At 62.0% G+C, this 18,029-nt stretch overlaps 1 protein-coding gene across 10 annotated transcripts; it reads right to left on the bottom strand.

Moving 5' to 3' along the window:
• Positions 1 to 1,209: 1,209 nt before the first annotated feature.
• On the bottom strand, positions 1,210 to 11,959 carry CLCF1 (cardiotrophin like cytokine factor 1). 10 transcript variants are annotated; one of them, XM_043925224.1, is made up of 4 exons: positions 10,841 to 11,959; positions 9,543 to 9,641; positions 4,475 to 4,641; positions 1,210 to 2,651 (listed from the first exon to the last, which is right to left on the bottom strand). In XM_043925224.1, the coding sequence occupies exons 1-4, from the start codon at positions 10,854 to 10,856 to the stop codon at positions 2,157 to 2,159; spliced, it is 777 nt and encodes a 258-aa protein (XP_043781159.1). In that variant the 5' UTR covers positions 10,857 to 11,959; the 3' UTR covers positions 1,210 to 2,156. The 10 variants fall into 10 exon arrangements, with proteins under 10 accessions (XP_043781159.1, XP_043781191.1, XP_043781199.1 ...); XM_043925256.1 differs by lacking the exon at positions 10,841 to 11,959 and adding an exon at positions 10,474 to 10,734; XM_043925264.1 differs by lacking the exon at positions 10,841 to 11,959 and adding an exon at positions 10,491 to 10,734.
• Between the last annotated feature and the right edge of the window lie 6,070 nt (positions 11,960 to 18,029).

Below are 18,029 nucleotides of genomic sequence, written 5' to 3'. Positions count from 1 at the left end.
ACAATAGAGAGCTTTAAATCATTTGTCCAAGGTCACCTAGCTGGTAGGTTATGGACCTGGAATTTGAGCTTAGGTCATCCTCGACTGGGGCTTCCCAGGTGGCTCAATGGTAAAGAATCTGGCTGCCAAGCAGGTGACGAGGCTTTGATTCCTGAATTGGGAAGATCCCCTAGAGAAGGTAGTGGCAACCCTCTCCAGTATTCTTGCCTGAAAAATCCCATGGAGAGAGGAGCATGGCAGGCTACAGTCCATAGGGTTGCAAAGAGCCGGACATGACTGATCAACTAAACGACAACAACATCCTTGAACAGCATCTGTCTTATTTGCTTGCATTGCAATGTGAGTTGTTCTCTGACCTCTATTACTTTTATGTTGAAGAGCAAAGTGTAGAATCACAGCTGAGGCTTGTGACTTAGCCTCAGTCTGTCGCACTTCCTGGGAGATGAAAAGTATCTAGAAGGTGAGGGTTACTGCAGGGGGGCTCAGATAGGCAGCCACAGGTGGGGGTCCTGGGGAAGCTGAGGGACCTGGAGAGAGTGCCAGAGGGCAGATAGACAGCTTTGCACAGGGACAGACCTATGGGACCACTAACGTGATCCAGGGGAGTGAGGTGGATTTGCAAAGGCCGGAAGGAGGAAGGGAAGCGACAGAGGGGAAGATACTTGGGAGGACTGCTTGGACAGCAAGGAGATTAAACCAGTCCATCCTAAAGGAAATCAACCCTGAATACTCATTGGAAGGACAGATGCTGAAGCTGAAGCTCCAGTACTTTGGCCACCTGATTCGAAGGACCAACTCACTGGAAAAGACCCTGATGCTGGGAAAGACTGCAAGCAAAAGGAGAGGGACGTGAAAGAGGATGAGATGGTTGAGTCCACTGACTCAATAGGCATGAGTCTTGAGCAAACTCAGGGAGATGGTGAAGGACAGGGAAGCCTGGCCTGCTGCAGTCCACGGGGTCACAGAGCCAGGCACGACTGAGGGACTAAACAATAAGAGAAGAGGGCGGGTGAGGGGCAGGAGCGTCTTCCCGGTGGACCCAAGGGAGAGAGCCTCTTCCCCGGCTCTTGGCATCTCCTGGGCTAACCCTTGGGCTTCTGGCCCTCCATCAGCAGGTGTGGGAGCCTAGGGCTGGGGGTGGGCGGAGGGAAGGCCAGGAGAACACGGATGAGAGCCAGGGGTGGGGCAAGGTCAAGCAAAGAGATGACGTTCTGGGGCAAGCATTTTATTTGTTAATACAAGAATAGAAATTCTGCAATAAATATCATCTAATAAATAACATCTCCAAATAAATAAATATTAATACAACAAACTTAAAAGAGTCATGAGTTGGGTGGGGCTGGGGGGCAGGGCCTAGGGGAGCTGCCCCCGTACCCCAAAATGCTACCGCAATGTAAACTTTCAGGAAATTCTGTGGCTGTGGCTGTGGTTGCCCTCCCCAGCCTGGGCAACCCACAGATACCCTGGGAAAGGGGGCGGAGGGGAGGCACCCTGAAGCTGGCAAGAAAATTCAAGGCCGTGTCCTTCTGGATGACACCCTGTGCCACGGATCGCCTTGGTGACCCCTGGGTCCAGTCTGTCCCTGCCCCTCTGCTTTCTGTATTACCTCCATTGCAGACCCCACCTCTTCCATTTTTCATCACATCTCTTCCATCTGGACTTGGCCACCATGTGTTTCCTGAACTGGATGTATTGAGTTGTTTGAGGGGTGGGGGAGCAACACCCATCTAAGGAGAGCAGGGCAGCCAAAGGGTTTCACCCCAGAAAGGCACATGTGATGGTGCCCCCCTGTCCCTGCCCTACAGGCATGCTTCCTGGAAGTGCCACTTGAGGGGCTGGGTGGGCGCTGGCAAGTGGTGGGCAGGAAGCAGGAAGCTGCAAGAGCCTCACACCGACTGCAGCCACTCTGGGTGCCCTTGAGTATGATGTCCTGTGGAAATGGGATGGGGCCTATTGCACCTCTTCCTCAGACCCGTAGGACTTAGGGAGGCCAGGAGGGGATGGGCCTTATTGCATCACACCCTCCTCCAAGTCCAGGGAGGCTAGAGGCTCACGGCTTCTGTCTCCTGGCTCAACAAGTGTTGGTGTACGTGTTTCTCCCTCCTAGAGTGGGAGCAGGGCTGGAAGGAGGAGGGGGAGGAGAGGGTGGTCAGAGATCAGAAGCCACGGGCTTCCAGGTGCAGGGTGACCGCGGTGGCCGGAGGCTGCATCTTCTTCTTGAGTCGGTTGAAGTCCTTGGCCGAGCGCCAGAGCCAGGTCTGCAGCTCCTTCAACAGCCAGAAGTCGTCCATCTTCTGGAGGAAGTCACTGTGGGCAGGGCCAGGGGCCCAGGTGGGCTCAGTCCCGGGCAGAGGCTGGGGCAGCGGGTAGCCCAGAGCTGCCATGACGCCCGCGATGCTGCCCAGCAGGCCCTGGAGGCTGGTGCAGAAGTGGGCCAGGCTGCGGCGCAGCTCGGCCGTGGCGGCCTGGCGGTTGAGGCCCCGCAGGTAGCACAGGAGGTGGCTGTAGGCCTCGTAGTTCTGGGTCAGCCGCAGTTTGTCGTTGAGGCTTCGCCACACCTCCAGGTTGACAGTGGCCTTGGGCAGAGTCTCCACCCCCAGCCGAGGGGGGTTGAAGTCAGGCTCGTTGAAAGGGGGGCCCAGGTAGTTCAGCTGTGAAAAGGAGAGGACGATGGGGAAGGAGGGGGGCGGAGGAGCCGGCTGGCCTGCTGGGAGATGCTCGCCCCCAAAGCTTCTATTTCCTGCGTCCCCTGACACTGGCCCCGTCTCCATGCTAGGCATCCCCTAAGTTTCTCCAGGGGTGTCATTGGCATGGAGGTGACAGTTGAAGCAACGAGGGCGATGAGCTCCCCTATGGAGAAGTGCAGAAAGAGAAGAACACGCAGGAGAAACTCAGGAAGGACGTGCTGACGGGCTGAGAGCACAAGCCTTGGGAGAGCGCCCCGCGGGGGCGGGGCAGAGCGGAAGAGGAGCCCCGAGGACCCAGGAGGCCAGGCCACAGAGGTGAAGGTGGACCAGGGGAGTCCAGAGCCAAGAAGAGGAGCTCGAGAAGGCAGCAGGGCTCAGCAGCAGGGCTGCAAAACAGAGAGCAAGGAGAGTGAGTCTCAGGAACACCGTTGGGCTTGGCAGGAGCGAGGTGCCTGACGACCTTGGAGAGAACCGTTCCAGTGGCCTGGAAGCCAGATTGCAGGGGTTAAGGAGTGAGTGGGTGGAGAGGAAGTGGAGGCAGAGGGTGTAGACCACTCCTTCAAGAAATTTGGCAGGGGAAGCCCGGGGAAGAAAAAGGGTCGGGAGCTGGAGCGGGTAGCAGAGTCAAGCAGAGGTTTCCTGGACGGGAAGGCAGAGAGCGCGGGTGGGAAGGCAGAGGGCCCGGGAGCACCCAAGCTACGCCTGCCCCTTGACGAGCCTGGGCCACTCGTTGGAGGGCAGGGGCCACGGTCCTCGCTGAGGCATCCCCCAGAGAAGGGCTCAGAAGTGCAGGGCTGCCGGAGGCAGAAACGGGCCATCTCAAGAGCTGGGCAGGAGGAAGGGTATGAAGACAGTCTAGGGAAGAGGACAGAGCCTTGCCAACCCTCAGGGGAGAGGCCTGGGGCCCAGGGAGAGGGCGAGGGAGCCGGCTCAGCTGGGAGAGAGAGGGAGAAGCAAGAGGCGAGGCCTGGGATAGGCAAGGGCCCAGGGGGAGGTTCACACGCTGACAAGCTCAGAGACAAACTAATTTCCTCGGTGTATCCTGGGGCTGGAGCCAGCTCCCCCGTCACCCTCCTCCCCCTGCTTTCCCTGGCTCCAGAGTAGGGTCTGGGATGTGGAAGAGGAACACGGGAAGAGGGGCCAGTTCCCCACGGTCCTCGGCAACCCCGACCCTCCTCCCTTCTCTCCTGGGCTCTCTGAGCACCTCCGGACCACACCCAGATCCGTATGGCATAGCTTCCATCCGCACCCCAAGCCCCCCTGCCACTCCTGGCCTGGGCTCCCTACAGCCCCTCTTCTCCCCAGGTCCCCCTTAGGAGGCCCAGCTAGGATGGGAGAGGCAGACTGAAGGGAGGCCCATGGGTCCGGAGCAGCAGGGCCCCAGGTCTGGGGCAGAGACGAGCTGGAACACAGGCATGGGGGGTGGGGCCCTCCAGCCCCACCCAGCCCCACCCGGGCGAGAAACACCACAACACGGTGTAAACAGAGGAGACTTCCCCGGCCCTCAGGGGGAGGCAGGCGGCCGGGCCGGCAGCCAGTGCGGCAGTGGGCCAAGGCGGGTGCGAGGCCTGCCCACATGCCTAGTCCTGGGGCCAGGGATGGGGAGGAGGGGGCACCTTCCCCAAGAGGGAGGGCAGGAGATGGGCCAGCCAGGGGGACTGCTGGGAGCCCAAGCCCCTGCCCATCACCCCGTCATTTACTGGGACCCCCGCTCTCTTGGTGTTCTCTCTTCCCCCACCCCCGTTCGCCACCCAACTGCCAGCCCCTGAGCGGCCCCGGATACTCACATAGGTCCCAGCCAAGCTGCGGAGCTGGTGCTCCAGGTAGCGGGTGAGGTCATAGGTTTTCTGGATGGAGGGGCCAGGCCCCGGGTCTCCGGTGCGGTTGAGGGCTGGCACCGCAGGGACCTGCCAGAGCACGGTGCACAGGCACGCGAGCATCCCCCACGAGTCCCCTGTGAACGGGACAGGGAGGAGCGTGAGGTGGCCCGGCCCAGGAGGCAGCTGGCAGCCCCTCAGGTGTCTCTCCCCACCTTGGGTGGGAGCGGGGCGAGGGTGGGACACCAGGTGGGAGCAGCCGGAATGGAGGAGGGGCGCTTCCCGGCCTGAGTGTGCTCATGGAGGCATATTTGTGTTTGAGGACGAGGACTTGGCCTGTGTGTCTACCAGGAGGTACCGGAGAGCATCTGTGTGTCAGCTAAGAGTCGCCATGTGCGTGGGGTACGTGTGTGTGTGTGCGCGTACGTGGGGGGACAGGCCAAGGGATGTGAATCAGAATCAGCATTCCCGGGTTCCAGCGGGAACCCACCCTCTGCAGCTTAGGGGGAGCCCAGGGGTTGGGAAACAGCACTTCTCAGAGATTCAAGTTGAGAGAAATCAGCCCTGAGAGGGACGCGCAAGAGGCAGCCACGAGTGGGAGTCAAGCCAGAGGCAGGACGCAGGGTCAGACCATCAGGGTCAGAGGCAAGGTGTAGCTGTGGACACCAGGGCCGGGCGGGCTGAAGGACATGGGGCTGGCTCGGGTGGGTGATACATTCCAGGATTTGATTCCGGCGCGTGGAAAGTGCAGGGTCACATTAGACTGAAGGAAATGTGGTGCTCGCTCTGAGAGGCCGGCTGCAGTGAGATTTGCCCCATGCTCCTCTAGGGTATCAGATGGGGGAAAGTTAGACCTGAATGAGACCTGGGGATCGGTCTGCCATGAAGACAAGGTGGGGGTGGGGCAGAGACAGCATGTGATGTATTTGATGAGTCCCGCTTGTCCGCTGCAGAGAAGGCAATAGAACCCCACTCCAGTACTCTTGCCTGGAAAATCCCATGGATGGAGGAGCCTGGTAGGCTGCAGTCCATGGGGTCGCTAAGAGTCAGACACAACTGAAGCGACTTAGCAGCAGCAGCTTGTCCACTGATGATGCTGAAGAGTTTGGGCCCCGCAGGATATCAGAGGCCAGGGGTCAGAGCTGTGAGGACAGACTCGACCGTTGGGAAACATGATGTTCTCAGGTTTTAGGTGAGGTTCAAGGTCAAGAGCACTAGACCAGGATTCAGTGGGCCTTGGGATTGGCAATGGCCATGAGGGTTAGGAGAGAGTAAGGCTGTAATTGGCACTGGGCTAGGTTAGGTTTAAGGACTGGGTTCCTTTTAAAGTTTCAGGTTAGTTTATTGGGATCTGGCTGACTGAGTGTGGTTGAGGTTTGAGTCCAGCTGGGGGATGTGGTTAGGTTTGGGCAGGCAGAGGGTTGGCTAGGGCTGAAGTTTGTGCATTTGTTGATGTAGCTGTCTGATGGGGTGATACATGGCATGTCACTCAGTAGGGCTAGTTTGGGTTTTGAGCTTGGGGAGCTGTGAGGTCGACAGTGGTTTCCTTTTTTTAGTTTTGATTATATCCTGTCAAATTTTCTACAATGATATATGTTGCTTTGATAGAAATAAGTTGGATACAGGTTTAACAAGTTGATTGTACTTAGAGTAATGGTAAGTGTGGAGTTAGGAAGAATTAAGACCAGGTTGGTTTAGACTTAGTCATATGCTGGGTCAGGGGTTTAGAGAGGGTTGCAGCCTCGGAGAGCTTAGGATTCACACGGTCTGGAAGGTCTCTGTGGAGGGCAGGGCTCAGCTGGGACCTTCTGCAGTGGCCCGCTGGTTGGTCTGGCTCTTTCAGATGCATTGGCACCGGCTGCACTGATAGAGCGTGATAACAGCGTGCCTCTAGTCTCAGGGAATCTGCCGTCCTGAGTGAAGGGCTCTTGTTTGAGAATATGTGTGTGTGTGCACGCATGCACGCACACATGTGCCCCACCCACGTGTGTTTTAGGACAGAAGGCAGGGCCAGACCCATAACTGCTGCCTGGGGAGACAGGCTCCCCTCTTCCTCTTCTCCATCTGTAGCCTGTGGCTTCCCTCCCAAATGGTCCTCTCCTCATCCTTCCTTTCCACCCCTAGCTCTTGCTGACTCTGAGTTCCCTTCTTTCTCCTCCCCCCCCCCTCTTTTTTTGGCTGCGCTGAGCAGCACTAGGGGTATCCTAGTTCCCTAAGCAGGGATCAAACCCGTGCCCCCTGCAGTACACGTGTTGAGTCTTAACCACTGGACCACCAGGGAAGTCCCCCTGAGTTCCTTTCTATTCCCTGTTCTTCACATCCCCAGACAACTCCAGGTCCTTCTCCTCTGCTGCCCTCAGCCGCTGTCTGGCTGAGTGCCCAGGATCCTATGGGCACAGTGAGGGATTAGTTTCAGGGGCTGGAGACCTGCTGAGCAGGGAGCAGCCCTTCTGGGACTAAGTCCCGTCTCCTCCTCAGTCAGTGATGACGCCGAGGGTCCCGGCAGAATCGGCAGTGAGGAGCTGGGCTCGGCTCTTTACCCCACCGTGCTCTGGGCAGCCCTGCCAGCCAGGGTTCGGGGACTGGCTCTGCCCGGCCCACAGAGGGTAGGGCGGGGGTCAGGAACCCAGTTCTGGGCCTTGTTCTTCCCTCCCTGTCTGGGCCCTGTGGGACATCCCTGGGGAGGACTGGCTCCCTACACAGGGACGGCACAGGGAGAAGCCTCTGGAAAAACAAGAGCGAAGTCATCTGGGCAGAAAAACGGCTCATGAAATTAACCAGACAAGGCCGGTGTTTCCAGGAATATTTCAGTTCTGAGGTAACTGTGTCACTGAAGGCTGGGGGGGTGGGGGGGTGGGGGGAGAGAGCTGAAGGATCTGAGGGATCAAGAGGAAAGGAGCCTCAGAAATCCAGAGGGAGAAGAGGCAGGAGGGGAATAGAAGGCCAAAGGGCTCTCCTCTGTCGGGATGGCTGCTGCTCTGGGCAAGATGTCCCACCTCTCAGGCAGCAAAACTGAGAGCTGTCTGGGCAGAGAACACCTGTGGTTTAGCCGTAGGCCCTGGAACTCTTGCCTGTGTCCCTAGGAGGGCAAGTGCTGGGGGCACCCTGGAGTCCTCACACTCCCCCTCCTCTGCAGGCCAGGGTGTGCAGGTGGGCCGGCAATGGGGGGCTGTGTCCTGGGCCCCCTCCCCCAGCCCTGGCCCCCAGCCCGGCCCCCGCCCCAACTCTGCCTCTGGCTGCTGCCCACTGATTGTTTACATCCCGTCTTCCCCTGTGTTTATAAATCCGGCTGAGCACGTGAGGAGCTAATGAGAGCAGCTCACATTTCCTGCTGCGGGGGCCCCCCGCCACCCCCCCATCCTGGCCCCCGCCCCGGCCAGCCCCTAATTCCATCCAGATCCCTGGGCCCTGGGAACCAAGGCCCCTCTCATGAACACACACACACACACACACACACACACACACACACACACTCAGCCCACGCACGCGCATGGCCACCCTGACATGGCTGCACAGGCAGGCAGACCACATGGACGCATGTCTCTAGGCAGCTGCCCGCCTCAGCCCGTCTCCCCCAGTCTGACCTTACTCGGGAAAGATAGGGGGCTCAGCAGTGCACACGAGCCAGGGCAGTCATGTGGGGAGGGCCGGTCAGCCAGGAGACTCTGCGCCTTGGACTGGTGGCTCAGAGCCGTCAGCCCGACAGGTAGGAGCTGGGAGGCGCTGCCCAGAGGCGCTGGGCTGAGGGTCCAAGCAAGAGTGAAGGCCCTGCCCTGAGGCCAGGCCAGGCTCAGCACCCTGGTGACCTCGGAGGGGTCAGTGGAGGAGCACCACAGGAACGCAGCCACTGAAGGGGTGCTGGGTCCACGGTGGTGAGAGAGTCAGGGAACAGCCCTGGGGGTCACCGCCAGCCCCTGTTCTCAGAGAAAGGCCCAAAGGAACAACCCAGCTTTCCTGGTCTTCTGGGCTGGCTGCACCTCCGCTGTCTTCCTTCTCTCCCTTCCATCTCTCCTTGATTCCCTATCTCCTAGGCAACTGAGAAGCAGATTAGGGAGTGGGTAAAGGGTGGGCCCAAAGTCAGGAGACCTCTCTGTCACCAGCCCATCCAGTGGCTGGGCTTGTGTGATGGGGTCCCACTGTGCAGCTAAATTTCAAACCACGTGGCCCTCCGGCTCTGCTGTCCTCTTCAGCAGACCCCTCCCTGCCCTTCTCTTCCAGCCTAAATGACAAGGAGAAACTGAGGCCCAGGGAAAGAAGCAGATGGGCGGCCGCCTCCCAGCCTTGAGGAGTGTGTTCCCACCCTAGGAGTTGGGCTTTTGTTGGAGTTGAGGGTCGGGGTTGTGCCACAAGAGGACCCTGGGTGGAGCCGGGCAGAAAGCAGGCATGGGGGGCGCGGAGGGGTGTGTGTGTGGGGTAGCGCAAAATGAAGGAAATAGTCCAGCAATGGTGTGGGTGTGCTTGAAAGGGTGTTGTTATCCAGAGAGTGTGGGAGGGGCTCGGGGAGCATGCAGGAGCCAGAGTGTGAATAGACAGGTGGGATTGTGGGGAGGAATGTGAAGTGTCACTAACAGAGTAGCTAGTGCCGAGGGGGGTGTGCAAAAGTGTGACCGGCCCGCGCAGGGCTCTGCCAGGGGGAAAGGGAACCATTACATCGGCTGGGAGGGGAGACCTCGAGGCTGCTGCGGCGGGACAGTCGCTGCCACTGCTGCCTGCTGCCTCCTTCCTCCCCCGGTTGGTTCCAGGGCAGAGAGCGCGTCTGAGCCAGTGGGGGCACCGGGTCTGCTCCGTCGGGGTGGGGGGCGGTGTATCCCCGTGTCCCGCGGGAAGGGCAGACGTGTGCTCCCGCAGCCGGGGAGGGGCTCCGTGGGGACAGGGAAAGCACAGAGGTGTCAGCCCGGAGGGGTCAGGGTCAGAGACCGCCCAACCGAGGAGCGCGTCCAGTGGCCCCCCGCCCCCCACAGGCGCTCTCCGAGGCTCGGACCGCGCCGGCCTAGCCGGACCTCCAGCCGCCCCTCCCCTCCCGGCAGCCCCCTCCTACCCCAGCGGGGCGGGCCGGGCCGGGCGCAGGAGGAAGCGGGGACGCGTCCTCTGGGAGGTGGGAGTCTGGGGAGGGCATCTGGAGCGCAGAGCGGAGTCGCTGGGAAGGAAGGTGGGGAGAGCCGGGATGAGGGGACTCTGGCGAGGCCCGAGGCCTGGGGGTTCCGTCGAGGGGCTCGGCCCGCTCGCCCACCCCCCCGCCTCGGCGGTGACCTCTCGCTCCCGGCCCCCTCCCTGCGGCGGCGGCGGCGGCGTCGCCGCCTTCCCCCTGTGTGGCCCCGGCGCCCCCGGCCCCGCCCCCGGCCCGCTCCCGCCCGGTCGCTCCCTTCCCGGCGGCGGGGGCGGGGGCGGGGTCCGGGGGCGCCGGGGCTCCGGGCTCGGCCGGGCCGCTGCCCTTTCCCGCGCCGTCCACTCCCTGCCCGCCCTCCCGCGGGCCGCCGGGGCCGAGCGGCCGCCGCCGCCGCTCCCCGGCCGGTGACAGACTTTGCTGCCCGGTCCGGCCGGGCTGCGCCCGCCACCGGCCCCCCCCACCCCGCCACGCCCGCCCGCACTAATCACTCCCAGGCCACGGCGGGCCGGCCCGGGGGGCTCGCGGCCGCCGCCCGGCCCCTACCTGCCGCCGGCTCGCCCGCCACAGGCAGCATGGTGGGCTCCGGCCGCGCGGCGCGCAGCGAGGAAGCCGCGACTCCCGCGGCCCGGCCCGGACCAGCCCGGCGCGGCTCTGCCCTCCGCCCTCCTCTCTCCGCTCGCCCGCCCTCCTTCCCGCCCTCCCCTCCCGGCGGGCCGGGGAGGGAGAGCGGCGCGGCCCGAGGTGTCGGCCTCCCCTCGCCTCCCGCCGGCCCGGCCTCGGGCTCCCCCGAGCCCCCCTCCCTCCCGCCCGCTTCCTCTCCCGGCCCCCTCCTCCTCCGCGCGCGCCGTCTCCTCTCGCAGACCCGCTCCCTCCTCGGACTCGCTCTCCCGACTTTGGCGCGGGGCTCGGTCCTCTGGGGTCCCGGGACCCCGCCTCGCCGGGCTCCAGGTGGCCGCCTCCCAGGTCTGCGGGTCGCCCGGGCCGCCCGCCGCGCTCCGGCCACCTCCCGGCCCCGCCGAGCGGACTCCAGGAATGCCGCGTCCCCGCCCGGCCCCTCTCGAGGGCGCCCGGCCGTGCCCCCCCGCCCCGGCCCGAGCCCCGCGGGCGGGGACAGCGCCCGGCTCCCCAGCCCGGCCCCGGCTCGGGACTCCCCGGGGGAAGGACGGGAACCGGATCTGGCGGCTGCCGGGCGGGGGCGGGGGCCGGGGCCTCGGACGCCTGGCTCCTACCTGCTCGGAGGTCCATGGGGCTGGGGGCCGGGCGGGCCGGGCGCGGCTCCTCTCCCGGAGGCTGGCGGAGTGGGAGGGCGAGCGGCGGCTCCGGCGAAGCTTTAATAATCCCATCCGCCAGGCCCACTCGCAGGTTTTTTTCGCTCGGTTTCGGATTTTTTTTTTTTTTTTTTCGGTGTGGGACATTCTGCAAACTTTTTTTTTTCTGACGTGTAAAGCTGTAACCACAAATTGTAGCGGCCCTCCCCGGGGTGGGGGGAGGAGGGGGGAGGAGGGAAGGGAGGGCTTCTGGGGCTCCTCTCCCTCCCACAGCACCGAGGGGGGGTGAGGTGAGGCGAGGCTGCGGCGGTACCACCCCGGGCCTCCTGGGGGAGGGGGCGGGAGGGCATCCGTCCGGCGGCAAACTCCCCAGAGGCAGGGGAGTGAGCTGGCCGCCCCTTTTCTTCTCCCTGGGTGTCGGCCTGGGGCGCCGGCCCGGGCCCGGCGGGGTCCGGCTCTCACCCTACCTCTGCCTCAGCATCTCTAACCTCCCCACCCCTCCGTCCCCCCCCCCCCCACCCCAAGTAAACGCAATGACACATTCTCCCAAATGCCAGCGAGCTGGCTTCGAAGCAAGTGATGGTGTTTTTCCTGCTGCCCTTTGTCTGGGCTGACCGCCCCCCTTGCCTATTGTCCCTCCGCCTGTCCCATTTCCAAACGCCGAGGCTGAGCGAGGCGCTCGGGCTGGGGCAGGTGACTAACCGGCTCACAATGCCCGCCCCCCGGGGGGGCGGGCAGAGGGCACCACAGGCCCACTGCCCAGTGCGGAGGGAAGAAGAGGGCACTTGGCAGAGGGCTCTTCCCTCCAGTTCACAGGGTTCTTCATTCTTCCTGCCCCTGGCCAGGAGAGTGCTCATGGGTGGGGGACTCGTAATTCATTAATCAGCACGAGGCACCGGACCAGTTTCAACACCAGAGGTTTCAGGGGTGACTCAGCGAGACCTTTCGGGTGCAAGGCGACGGAGAGACCCAGAGTCCCCACTTGTGAAATGCTTTCCCATGAAGACTCTGCTTTCTCCTGCCTTTGGGGTTGGGGCTGTGGGCTTTCCGGGTGGTGGGGTAGGGGTGGCTGGGCTGTGGAGTGCCCCTCTGTCCGTCCTTCCCTCGGGACTGGACAGGGACTCGCCAGGCGGGATCCCTTAGGGACCCACAAGCCCAGACCCTCCCTGGAGGGTCTCCCTGTCTCCCCGCACAGAGGACTCCAAGGAGAGTGCAGAGGAAACGCTCCCATTCGGGGCGTGCAGACATCCCCACTCCACGACTTTTCTTTGGTCATTTGGTCTCCAAGGCTTGAGTGCTCTAAAGCCAGACCACCAATTAAATCACTTGGTAGTAAGTCGCTTTTGTTGTGGTCTATTTGCCGCCTGGAGGAGGGAGAGGTGGTGGTGGGCCAGACCTGCATGAGGACTCCTCTCAGAACGGCATCAGAGCCTGCACCCCACCATGCCTGCCCTGGTGCCCCCAGAGAAAGAAGGGTGCCTTGCCGGCCCTGCCCTCACCCCTTGAGGCGGGTCAGAGAAGGAGGCACGGTCCTGCCCAGAGCGGGGCTCCCAGGGCAGCTCTTCCCTTTTCTGCACTTCCAGAACTGAGGTGGGGGGGTGGGGGGGTGGGGAAGAAGTTTGTTTTCAATTACCTCACTGGAGTGGGACAGACTTTGTTGTTGGGTTTTTTTCTTTTTTTTTTTTCCCCCTCTTCTTTCTTTTTTTTTCCGCCCTAAACGAGGAGAAAAAGAGCTGGGAAAGGGGAGATGGCCTGCGGTGGGGGGCAGGGGCTTTTCTTGGGAGTCAGGAGCAGCTCTGATGAAACCTGCCTTGGGGGGGACCCTTGGAGAAGTGCTCAGGGGGGCCTCCTCCCGCCCCTCCCCCAGCCAGAATGCTGGAGTTTCAATGACATTCTTGGCCAGCGAGCCGAGGATCTTTTGATGCCCATGCCAAGGTCAAGGAGGCAGATGCCCAGTGGGTGACAGGCACTGAGGCTGGCCAGGAGGTCTCCTAGCAGCTACCCTTTTGGAGGAAGGGGGACGGGGGAGGGGAAGAGGGGAGCCGCTCAAGCCCTTCTCCCTGGGTTTGCAGCCTGCTCCTTGCGGAGAGTGTCTGCACAGACAATGTGGTTTGGATTTGGCCGAGCCCCTCAGCACCTTATAAAGCACCTTGCTGAGTCAGGGAGAAAGCAGCCCCAATACGGGAGAGAAGGAGGGGGCCAGGAGAGAAAGGGGAAGGAGGGAGAGGGGAGCTAAGGAGGGGGGCGCTGAGGGAAGAGGAGGGAGAAGAGAGAAGGGACAGGGCAGGAAAGAGGAGACACAAAGAGGCAAATCGGGTAGGTGGGAGCAGGAAGGAGGGGGAGGCCGACCCGAAGAAGGAAGAGGAACCGGTGCAGTGGAAGGGGAGGGACACGTCTATGCCCCCCACCCCCACCCCGGCAAATGTTCACCTCGGGAGGCTAGAAAGCATTGGTTTGCAGGAACTGAGGTTTGCAGCTCTGGAATGGGGACCCAGGCCAGTTGGTGCAAGGATAAGTGGCTTTCCACACAACGCCCACCCCCCCCCCCCCCGGGGCTGGACGCCCCGACCCCATGAGCTGGGAAGCCCTGTTCTCCCTCTGCCTCTTGTCTGGACTTGCAGCCCTGCCCTCTCCCCTCACCTGGGGGGTGGGGTGGGGGAGCAAGCCGCTCCCCTCCCCGTCTTCCCCACTGCCCAAGGGAAAATCATCTCCATCTCCAAGCTGCCAGTGCCCCTCTGCCATGTCTGGGCAAAGGCAGCATGCCGGCGACGAGCTGCCAGTTGGGCCAGGGTGGGGGCTGGAGTAAAGACAGTGCCTTTATTCTGCCAAATCCCCAAGGGGGTGGGCACGTGGGGGTGGGGGTGGGGGTGGGGAAGGAAGAAGGGAGGGGTGGAGAACTGAGAGCCCCTGCAGGGGTGTGGGGTGGCCGAGGCACAGGTGGCTGCCCTCTGATTTCCAGGTGGAGACCTTGGGGGCAGTTACTGCTCCCCCGTGGCTCTCAGGGAGGTTTTCCCGGGCCCTTCCAGCTCTCACCATCTGAGATGCTTGGTGGGGGCAGGGCAGAGGCGAGATGAGGGGGGGTGGCCCTCCGAGATCCATCTGTCCCATGATGGCTCCCACAGGCATTTCCTGAGCCCCAGGTCTCGTAAAGGACAGAGGAAAACCCACCCCTGCCTTCGAGAATTTCAGAGTCTGGTGACAAAGGACACTCATTAAACTGAGATCAGAGGGAAGGCCAGCTCTGAGAGGAGGCGGAGCTTTTGGGTGGACGTGTGGCTGGATGGCAGGAGGGGTGGCTATAACCACTGGCTGAAGCCCTGAGGTCCCACAGGCTGAGGCCGGGCGGAGTGCAGGACGGGGAGTCAGGATGCTGGGCTTCCAACTGGCTGGCATGGCCTTGGGACAAGCCCATCACCTCTCCGAGGAATGGGATATGACCACCTCCCCAGGGCATGGTGGAGTATCCGTGAGCCGATGAGGGGGATATTGTTCTGATGCCCTCGCTGGCCTTCTTCCAGACTTCACTCCTTACCATCCGCAGGGTTTAGCCGGTCAGGCCTCAAAGGGTGTGTCTGGGTAGGGGGCAGGGCTGGCACCCAGAGATGACTGAGCAGCCCTCCAAGGGGGTGGGGGTGAGTCAGTGTTGACTCAGGGATGGGCTAGGGTTCCACCCCTCCCTCCAGCCTCCCCACCTCCCCCCATAACTGGCACCCCCCAGGGAAGGCTGTCTATATGCCCCAAAGACACCACACAGCTGCAGAATTGACACTGAAGGCACCCTGGCCGCTGGGGTGTCGGGGGAAGGCTCTGGTCTGTGCCCTCTTGGTGGGTGAACAGGAGTGAAGTACTGGAGAAGCCACGGAAGTGAGTAAGGACATCCATCCATTCATTCATTCATCTCTTTGTTCACCAAACCTTCATGAGTTCCTGCTCCATGCCAGGCGCCAGGGACACAGAGCCCTAAGAGGACAGGAACCCTAAGAGGCCCTGGGGTTGGGGGGGTGCAGGTTCCGCCCCCGAGACTCTGCCAGCCTGCTGCGATGCCTGGCGTTTCTCAGTGACACGCTACCCTTTTGCACCTCTCGGGCTTAACTCATGCCAAGTGTCAAAACTCACTGAGCTCTCACCACGAGTCAGGTCCTGTGCGAAGGCTTATGTGAATGATTTCATTCCATTCTTACAATAATCCTAGATAATAAGAACTGGTGTTTCCCCATGTGATACACGAGAAGATTGAGGCTTGGTAAGATGAAGCCACTTGGCTGAAGTCACACCAGGAGGTAGAACCAGGGCTGGAATTGAGAACTGTCGGCCTTGAGCACGGCTCCCTCTTCACCACACCCACCGTGCAGGGACTCTTGAGAAGAGGTTGGATGCAGAGACAACAGCATGTGCTGAGAACCCCCTGGCTCAGTCAGTTCAGTCCAGTCGCTCCGTCGTGTCCGACTCTCTGTGACCCCATGGACTGCAGCACACCAGGCCTCCCTGTCCATCACCAACTCCCGGAGCTTGCTCAAACTCAGGTCCATCGAGTCAGTGGCTAGGAGGCATCCAACCTGGGGCGCCCCTGGTCTCTTCAGGACACTAGCACGCTCTCTGGGTCAGAGTCCCCGTGTGTCTGGAGCAGTAGACCTGGGCTTTCCTGCCCACAGCCCCCACCCATGACTGATGGGCCAGACACCCCACCTGGGCCTCCTGGGTCGGTGAGAAGCGCCAGCCCGGAGCACTTGCGTCCCTTCAGTAGACTCCATGAGCAGAGCATGGAGTTAGAACCATGGGATGAGCGCTGAGCCTGGAGTCAGATGGCGGCCTGCCCACAGAAGCAGGACAAGGGTTTCCCTGTGCCTCCTGAGGGCCGACTCTGCGGTCTGCAACATCCCAGGATGAGCGCCCCCTCAGGGTGCAGGGGCCACGGCGGGCAGGAGGGGGAGGAAAGGCAGCCTGCATGCCCCCTTTTCCTCCAAGGGCAGGAGTCCAGAGGGCCCTGCCTCACCCTGAGCTGGCTGTGATGTCAGCGGAAACCCCAGGACCTGGGCCTGGACCAGCTTGGGCCCCCTGAAGACACCGCGCTCCCAGCCCCCTGCCTCCTAGCAGCAGAGAGGAACCTGGCTGCTTCCTGCCTCTGCCCTGCCCTGCGGGGGTGGGGTGAGGCAGAGTTGGGGGGGCTCGCTCCCCCGTCTGCAAGGATGTCAGGGTGATGGATGTGTGAGGAGGGCAGGGCAGAAGGGATGTCCCCAGCTGCTCCCCTCCGTCCATCCGCCAGGAGCTTTGCCCGCCATTCTCCGGGATGTTCCGCTGCCCTGGCCAACCCATGCCGCAGGCTCTGTGACTCCGTCTCCCCTGGCAGAGGAGTGGGGTTACCTCTCCCTGGGCTGGAAGATCCTTATCCTGCCCTGCTGAGTCACTGCCGGTCCCCTCCCTCCCACCAGCTTTCTTCCTTCCGTCTTTCTCCAGACTGTCTGGGTTGTACAGGAGCCCCCGGGGGGTCAGAGGACAGCCGGCAGCTGCTACCTCCTTGGGGCCATCCCAGCACGGCTGGGAGCTGCCTTCATCAGCTGCGTGACCTTGGGCGAGTCACTTGACCCCTTCACACTCTGTCTTCTCTTGCATAAAACAGGGTGATGATAATGGTATCCTCCTCAGAATATGGGATAATTGACTGGGCACGGCAACCCACTCCAGTATTCTTGCCTGGAGAATCCCATGGAGTCTGGCAGGCTACAGTCCATGGGGTCGCAGGTCGGAAGCGACTTAGCACCCAATCAGCACTTAATACAAGTCAAACCTCTGGCACTTAACACGCAACAATGTTACATACTATTATTATCTCACTCTGTCCTCCCAACTCTGCTCATGATGCTGCCCTGACCCCTGACCCCTGCAAGCCCCATGTTAATCTGCCTGCACCTTTTGTTCTTTCCCTTTGGCCTTCTTCCTGAGCCCTGTCCCCAGCACCCCCACTCTGACACCCCACACCAGGCACAGACACGGAACCCTGGAAAGTTCTAGAGCTGGGCAGCTGCTCAACTTTCCTCCAGGAGGTCCTGAGCATTGGCCTCGGCCTCCTGGACGGCCTCCCCGTAGGCAGTCAGCGTGCTGCAAGATGGACAGAGGCACAGTGAGCTCCGGGGCGATGAGGGGAGCCACCCGCCGCCCCCCACCTGTGCCGGGTGCCAGCCCCCTTCTGCCTGCGAGGGGCTCCCCCATCCCTGGCCCCAACAGACACCTCTCCGGGGCCCACCTCGTGGTTCCTGGCAGAGGACCTTGAACACATGTCAGCTTCCGCTGCTGACCGCTGCGAAACTTGTTCAATGACACCAGGGCTCAAGAGCTCAGACAGGTGCAAGAAGGGCTCTGGTGCCCAGAAGGCAGGGGTCAGAGGTCAGGAAGATGTCAAGGGAAACTGTGAGGGTGGCTGGGGAAAGCCAAGCAGTTGGGGAACCACATTTGGCCTGGAAAGGGCTCCCGGGTGGGGAGGAGCTGGCACTCGGGTCTTTGGGGCCCAGTCAACCCCAAGGCTTTCTGAAGCACCTCCTATATGTATCTGCAGGACAGCATGGTCCTACGGAGAGCCGCACCCTGCCCACCAGGGGCTGGGGTCTGCGGGGACAGAGGGAAGATGGCTGCAGAGCGCCCCTGCTCTTGATAAGTGGTCTCCTCCCTGCCCTGCCCTCAGCTCTCTGAAGTCCCTCCCCCCCCCCTGCACTGTAGTAAGCCCACCTCGGCCAGGGAAGATGGCTCCTGGGGCCCCTCTCCCTTGGGTGCCTAGCGCAGTGTTGGACACCGATCAGGGACCCTCGGGTACCCACTTGCCCTCCCCAGGGCAGCCTGGTCTCTGAGCTGGAAGCAGGGACTGGACACGGTGTCTGTCTCCCTCTGCTGGTCCCTGAGGGCACAGCTGGGCTGGGCCACTTTCCCAGAGCTGGCAGTGCCCACGGCTCCCCAGACAGCTGACGGCAAGCGCTGGGGACACTGAGGCAAGAGCCTGGGAGTCAGACTGGGCTCCAGGCGGTAGGAATGTGGACGCTGCCTCCCGGGTCCCCGGGGCCTGAAGCCTGCCTCCAACAGGGGTCTGGGGGTGGTCTCACGGAGGCCAGGTCATCTCCCTGATGTCTTCTCCGCGGGCCAGGAGGCCCCAAACAGCTTCCTT

The sequence above is a fragment of the Cervus elaphus genome, chromosome 2, assembly GCF_910594005.1.
Source record: "Cervus elaphus chromosome 2, mCerEla1.1, whole genome shotgun sequence".
Classification (NCBI taxonomy): domain Eukaryota; kingdom Metazoa; phylum Chordata; class Mammalia; order Artiodactyla; family Cervidae; genus Cervus; species Cervus elaphus.
This window is presented reverse-complemented; position numbering and strand designations above follow the sequence as displayed.